We start from the raw sequence: 7683 nt of genomic DNA on the forward strand, positions 1-7683 counted from the left end.
TGGATTCTCGTCGAGCTTCAGCTCCCATCCCTTAAGACAATAGTGTATGACAGCATGATAAATTACATATCATTGGCTGATTTAAGAGATGTTATTAAGGGATGGAGCTCTCATTTGGCTAAATTCTTGGATGCGATCAATTATTGGACTCGTTCTGGAAACAAGAAGCCAAAGAAGCTCAATATTACAGTTATTAGAGACGAGACCGCGCCACAACAAACGAGCGGAGCCAGAGGAGATTGTGGTCCTCTCGTATGCTTGGCGTTGGAGCGTTTGACGACGGGAAGCATCAAGTATCTACCTCCCACCGATAGAGATAGAGCTGCAGTAGGCTTGTGGTTTCGGCATTATATGGCTAAATCGATATATACGAGACGCTGCCTACCTGCATCCGCGTTATAAAAATGTCCATAAACAATTGGTAAGTTTATATACTTTTGGTTTGAAAATGTTTGGTTAAGTACCTAGAATTCAATAATTTGCTGTTTGTAGGTTTTAGATGTGTAGAAAGTGTTGTTTGAGCAAATGTTTGGTTTCTGCAGGTTAATCTCAGAAGTGAAGTGAACTGCGTGAAAATGATGTATGGCTGCAAAAGTTGATTCAATAGTTTAATTGATTGTTTTTTGATTGTTTAATTGATTTGTAAAAGTTGAATCAATAGTTTAATTATTGCTTATTTTTTGATTGTTTAATTGATTTGTAAAAGATGATTTGTAAAAGTTGATTTGTGTAATTGATGCGAATATAATTCTTATTTGTGCTTGTTTAATTGATTGAAATGTAATGGTTGATTTTGTTGATTTCAATCTGCATTATGTTGAAGGCAAAATTGACTATCGCAATGCGAAATGAAAATCGCAATGCGAAATGAAAATCCCAACATGAAAATCGCAATGCGGAATGAAAATCGCAATGCGGAAATGAAAATCGCAACGGGAGAATCGCAATGCGATTTTAATTTCGCATTGCGATTCTCTCGTTGCGATTTTCATTTCGCATTGCGATTTTCATTTCGCATTGCGATTCCCTCGTTGCGATTTTCATTTCGCATTGCGATTTTCATTTCGCATTGCGATAGTCATTTCGCATTGCGATTCTCCCATTGCGATTTTTATTTCCGCATTGCGATTTTCATGTTGGGATTTTCATTTCGCATTGCGATTTTCATTTCGCATTGCGATTCTCTCGTTGCGATTTTCATTTCGCATTGCGATTTTCATTTCGCATTGCGATAGTCATTTCGCATTGCGATTCTCCCGTTGCGATTTTCATTTCCGCATTGCGATTTTCATGTTGGGATTTTCATTTCGCATTGCGATTCTCTCGTTGCGATTGTAATTTCCGTGTTGCGATAGTCAAATGCATGCCTAATAGTGATAACAACTGAATAACAAGAGTTGGTTAAGTCAAAATGGTTGGCCTGAGTCATTAATTCAACTGAAAATGTTAAAAGTTCACACATAAAATCCACATAATACAACGTTTGCATTTAAAAATCACCTAAGTTAACAGTCCCAAAAGGTGAAGCCAATTGTGATTGGGATTTTAAAGATGATTGCCTTTTGCTTGACACCATATGAGCTTTGGATTTTGATGAGGATCCATATTTTGGTAGAGGAAAAGATGATTTTGATGGCACTGGTGATCCACATGTCAACCTTGTATGACCACTTTCCTTGCACCGACTACATGTCGATCTCTTCTTCTCTTCACCCTTAGACGGTATACGATCGTGACTTTTTGGTCGGCCAGGTAGCCTTCTGTCCATGGCTGGTGGCAAAACTGTTTGTAAGTCATCTGGTATGTCCCACTCAGAAGGATGTGGAATAGGGTAGACAATCTCGGCATAAGTCTGTCGATAAACTTCTGTAGTGTAGCAATCCATAGCGTATGCGCTTGAATCATCTTGGTTTAAATGAAGAGCAACTTTTATAACATGGCCACACGGATAACCAGATGTTTGCCATTTCATACAACTACACGTCTTTGCATTTAGATCGACTAGCCCATTTAAGTTATTATCCAGTACTTGAAACAAAGTGTTTGAACATGGTTCAACTCTCCATGACGTTGACTTCACAACACTTTTCGTTATCTTTTTTTCAGTCCATGGTGTAACACGATGTTCCAATGTTCCTGTAAATTTAAATAAACAATACTTAGTAAAATATATAAATATGATAAGTTACGAATTCAAAGAAATAATACCTGCATGGTTTCTTTTCTTGTAGTACCACTGTTGAATAGAGGCTCGAAAAAACTCCATTAACATAGTAATGGGTAATTTCCGGGAATGACGACTTAGAGCGTTGATTGATTCTGCACTATTAGACGTCATGAAACCATATCTTGCTCCAAGTTGATGTACTCTTGACCATCTTTCAAACCCGACATCTTCTAGTGTTTGAGCACACTGAGGCAAAACACGTCTTAAACAATTTATATGCTTATTGAAATCCACTTCCCGATAAGCTTTTACAGCCTTCCAGTATGTCCATTTGTGCTTTTTTATACCAGCAGACCTTGATTTTAGATTTCTATACAAATGAACACCACAAAGTCCATGAAAAGCATCTGGGAAACACCTTCTAACAGCGTTGTCAATTGAGTTTGCCCTATCGGATATGATTGTCAGATTGCTAATATGACCTATGCAATCCCTAAGATGCCCCATAAACCATGTCCATGAATCAGAGGTTTCAGATTTGCCAACCCCGTAAGCTATTGGCAATATCCCATTGTTAGCATCCATGGCTACTGCTAATAAGTTTACTCCAAGGTATCGACCTTTCAAATGTGCTCCGTCAACTATAATAACTGGGCGCATGCAAGTAATAAACGAACGAATCTACAAAATAATATACACAAGAAATATAATCATTTAAATGTGAAATGCATGTAACTAACAAAAATGAGTCAACAAAATTATATTGATTTACTAATCGTAGCACCAATGGCGATAAACAGCAACTCAAAGCGTCCATCTCTATCTGTTTTGATATGAGTTACCGACCCAGGATTTTTCAGCTTTAAATTGTGACAATAAGCCGGCAGTTGGGCAAACGATGCTTCTGGCGACCCCCTCAACAATTCCAAGGCATAACATTTGGCTCTCCAAGCTTGAGAATATGATATACTAATCTTGAACCGAGCATTCATGTCAGTCATAATTTCATGTCCCCGATATACCCTGCCATTCAAAAACATTAACTCAGCCAGAAAACCACCCAACACCTTTTTGTTTGCCTGTCTATGGTGAGGAAAAACTTGGGTTCTTGAACATGTATGTTTATCAATAAAAGTCCTAACTTGAAACATTTCGCAATCTTTTATTCTCTTTGCAATCATTCGCCACATACAGTTTTTGTCAATCATACACCTTGTTTCGAAACGATCTTTGCTTGATTTGTTAACTTTTAGTTGATAGCCATCTTCCACACATTTCGTATACAAAGCTATCTTCAAGTCTTCCTTTGTATCAAAACAATCATCTTTCTTGATACGAATAACTTTTGTGTAACAATCAACTGCTTTCTTTACCAACTCTTCTTCCGGTATCTGAAGTAATTCTGGCATATTCCAGTTATACGCCCGTGGCATTTTCTTTTCTTCGGGGATTTTTTCTTCTTCTTTTTCTTCTTCAGGATTATATGAATTACAGAATGGATGTTCAACATGTTCATTCACAGTCGTAACTTCCTCCTCATTATCATCAACAATACATTCTTCGGCAACGGCTGTTTCATCATCAAAATTCGGGTATTGACCAATATCAAAATCATTACACGCAGGGTCTGTTTCTTCTTCTGAAACATCATCAAAATCCGTGTATTGACCAATATCAAAGTCCGGATATTGACCAAGACCAAATTTCGAATACTGACTAGTACTCACAATTTTTTCTGTTGGCTCATCATCGTCTAACTGGTCAATACGAAAACCGGAATTTGGTGCTGAAAGTTGATTGGGATTTGGATTAGAGAAAGGTTGTGGGTTTTGAGAAAAACTTAGTTGATTACTACCCGCTACTGACCCAACAATACTACTTCTAGGTTCAACAACATACAATGTAACATCATCTTGTGAAACACTAATGTAAGCAATGAATCGTTCAACATCTTCATTGTCGGTTAACAAATAAACTTTACCATTTCTCTGATAAGATAGCCTAAATCCACTTAGGGGCTCTAAATTCAATTTATTTGAAACACGTAGCATTAGAGTTTCATAAGTTAACTTTTGTAAAGACAATTTTAGTTGAAGATTCATGGGTAAAGGCATATATTGTAAAACACCATGAACATTATCCCATGACCCTCCAAAACACAAATCTATCCAAACATGATCAACATTAGATGATTTCATGGTTGTAAATTAATTTACTAAACAGACGAGCTGCGAAACTAAAACCTGTTGCCGGATTGGGAAGGATGTCGTTGGATATAGGAACGGATGTCGCCGGAGAGAGTGATAGATGGAGATGGAATGAGTTGCGATTTAGGGATTTAGTTTATGATTTCAGTGTTATATACCCAAAATTTCAGTGTTGTGATTTACAGATTCTCGTTGCGATTTACGGATTATCGTTGCGATTTACAGATTCTCGTTGCGATTTACGGATTATCGTTGCGATTTACAGATTATCGTTGCGATTTACGGATTATCGTTGCGATTTACGGATACGCGTTGCGATATACGGATACGCATTGCGATTTACGGATACGCGTTGCGATATACGGATACACGTTGCGATTTACGGATACGCGTTGCGATTTATGTGTTCGCGTTGCGATTTTCATATTCGCGTTGCGATTATGGAAAATCGCAATGCGAATTTGTACTATCGCATTGCGATTTTCAAGAATCGCGTTGCGATTTTGGAAACTGATTTGCGATTCTGGGGATCGCGTTGCGATTTTTATTTCGCGTTGCGATTTTGTTGGTCATTTTGGCAAATCCAAAAAAAGTTGGTTAAAATCGTATATTATAACTTTTTTTTGGTCACTGAGGCGATTTTCTCTTTAAAATATGACCTTTCTTTTGAAGATCTCTCCTGATTGTGCTTGGTACTTCGAAATGGTCTCCGACCACGGTCGTCCAGTTCTCGTACATCACCACATTGGGTATCAACTGCATCGAACAGACATTCTTAGGTTAATGAATCAAGAAAACCAATGCCAAATTACCCAGAGTTTTCTTCAAAAACCTGATGGTATATCCTGGGAGCCATTACGGATGAGAGCGGATCGATCCCTAGAGCGAAATGGTTTAAGAAAACCTCTGTAGTCCCTGCAATGATGTTGCCTCCTCCACTTGCACCAACCACTCCTTTTAGCTTCTCATCCTGCAAAACCACTTGAATGTGAACCAGTTTTCGAATGGGTCAGATTATGCTTTTGAAATCATTGAAGTGGCAAACCTTCAGTACAACTGTGGGCGTCATAGAGGACAATGGCCTTTTCCGAGGGCGGACGAAGTTTGGCGGTGCCGGTGGAGGCATATTTCCGGAGCCATTTTTAGGCATGGAGAAGTCATCCATTTCATTATTGAGGACTATCCCGGTACTTGGTGAGAGTATTTTTGAACCAAAGTAAGCATTCACCGTACTAGTCATCGAAACCGCATTTCGATCTTCATCAACAATGGATATATGGCTCGTGCCATGATCATGAACTTGGCTCCACCTGCCATGATGCAAAGTTGATCATATGGGAGAAAATGAAGTCTTCGACAACATCTCAAAGGTGGTTTTTACCTTCCACCATAGTGAATGGGGCCAAAAGTCATGGTATCATTGATTGTCTTCTTCAACTTCTTCGCAAACTCGGGGGAGTTCATATCAGCTACGACTTTCGAAACATTGACGAATTCCGGATCACCAAAATTCATCCTCACGGCAAATGCATGCTTCAAGGATTCAATTAGTCTATGGGTTCCGAGCGACCCCGAAACACCAGAAGGTACTGCGTATTGTGTAAGGATGTTCAATGCCTGTTACACGAGAATTGGAACAGTCATTGTTTTGATGAACTTAAAATACACAAAACATAGGGCAGATTACACTTACAAGCACCATTGCAACACCCCCAGAGGATGGAGGTGGCATACTAAGAACTTTAAGGCCTAAAATGTTAGCTGAGATCGGTTCCCTCGTTTTAACTTCATACTTATTCAGGTCGTTTAAGGTCATTATTCCTCCAGCTCTTTGAACATCTCTTACCAAATTCAACCCGATCGATCCGTTATAGAACGGCTCGATACCGTATATTGAAATCTTTCTAAGAGTTTCTGCTAGTTTCTTGTTGTAACATATATCACCTACTTGCAGAAGCTCCCCATTTGTTGTTAAGATGTCTCGGAGCCCTTTATCTGCCAAGATTCCGGGTTTCGAACTTTCCATCTGCATTCGGAGATATCTCGAAATCTCGAACCCATTTCGAGCAAGAACCTCGGCCGGTTTCACTAGTCTTTCCCACGGAAGCCTCCCATGTTGTTTCCAAGCTTTGTGAAGGCCTGCAAGTTCCCCTGGCACTGCTATAGAGAGGGCTCCTTTTGCCTTTAGAGCACCATTTCCAGCATACATATTCTGCAGAATAGATAAAAGTGAGGCCATCAATGAAGAAAAATGCATAAAAATGGATTCAACATATCGAAAAAAACAAGTGAATTATATCGGTATGCACCATGGAAGCTTTCGATGGAGCCGTTTCTCTCATATCGAATGCTTGTGCTTTCCCATTAGCTTCCCTGAGTAGCATAAAGGCTCCTCCACCTATTCCACTCGATGCCGGGCTTACGACGCCCAAGCAAAGCGATGCAGCCACCGCCGCATCGACTGCATGACCCCCGATCCGTAGAACGTCGACCCCGATTCTCGAACATCGGCCGTCGTCGGTAGCTACCGCACCTCGGCGTGCAACGACCACTTCTCGTCTCCTTTTGGTAGTAGAACCACTTATGTCTGAAACAGCAAGCGACAACAAAACAAACAGAAACGCAAAGGTGATGCGCAACAATGGCAGAACTGCAAAAACAAAAACAGAGAAAACACATGATTGTTGAATTAAAACAACATAAAAAAGAACTTCATGGTATGAAATAACCAAAATCTAACGAAAAAAGGAAGACAAAAGTTACTCACATGACATGTTTCTTCTTGTTTCTGAAATTGGAGCTTCCAAAAAACAAGATTCTTCTGGGATTTGAGGTTCTTCTTCTGGATATGTATATAAACATGAAAATCATACATTGAAGGAACTCAGTCCCAAAAGTTTCAAAGAAGTGCCTTATCTAACTAAATTGGTAATTCCTGCAAAACTTTCCTGGAAACAATGATTAAAAGTTTGGTATGTTTTTTTTCTTTTCTTTTTTTGAGTGTTTTTGTGTTACTGAGAAAGAAATATTATATTTAGACTTATTATACAAATTAAATTAAATTAAATTCAAATACTAATAAATTTATATAATAATATATTTAATGATCATTATTTTATAAATTCTATCCATTACGCCATCATTGGGTAGGCATTCGCATTATAAATTTTGAAAATGACCCAACAATGATAGGTCAAATATTTAATGGCTGTCTTTGCAAAACGACGAAAAGGACAAAGCTATATTCTTCTATTGGGTTTTTATTAGTTTCACTATTGAATTTTAAAATATTTTCATTTTAATATACTC

The 7683-nt window shown here is 38.5% G+C and overlaps 1 protein-coding gene across 1 annotated transcript; it reads right to left on the minus strand.

The window, feature by feature from the left end:
- Positions 1-5026: 5026 nt before the first annotated feature.
- LOC120181639 (glutathione hydrolase 1-like) lies at positions 5027-7228 on the minus strand. Its single transcript, XM_039186727.1, has 6 exons — positions 7142-7228; positions 6684-7024; positions 6068-6586; positions 5756-5991; positions 5420-5684; positions 5027-5344 (listed from the first exon to the last, which is right to left on the minus strand). The coding sequence occupies exons 1-6, from the start codon at positions 7146-7148 to the stop codon at positions 5183-5185; spliced, it is 1530 nt and encodes a 509-aa protein (XP_039042658.1). The 5' UTR covers positions 7149-7228; the 3' UTR covers positions 5027-5182.
- Positions 7229-7683: the final 455 nt, after the last annotated feature.

Source organism: Hibiscus syriacus, unplaced genomic scaffold (genome assembly GCF_006381635.1).
Source record: "Hibiscus syriacus cultivar Baekdansim isolate YM2019G1 unplaced genomic scaffold, ASM638163v2 tig00112530_pilon, whole genome shotgun sequence".
Classification (NCBI taxonomy): Eukaryota; Viridiplantae; Streptophyta; class Magnoliopsida; order Malvales; family Malvaceae; genus Hibiscus; species Hibiscus syriacus.

Excerpts from the sequence above, each read along its gene's own strand:
- LOC120181639 (XM_039186727.1), bottom strand. Across the intron at positions 6,587-6,683 it reads CTCCATCGAAAGCTTCCATG|AATATGTATGCTGGAAATGG; the intron begins GTGCATACCGAT and ends TCTATTCTGCAG. Across the intron at positions 5,345-5,419 it reads CGCCCACAGTTGTACTGAAG|GATGAGAAGCTAAAAGGAGT; the intron begins GTTTGCCACTTC and ends GTGGTTTTGCAG.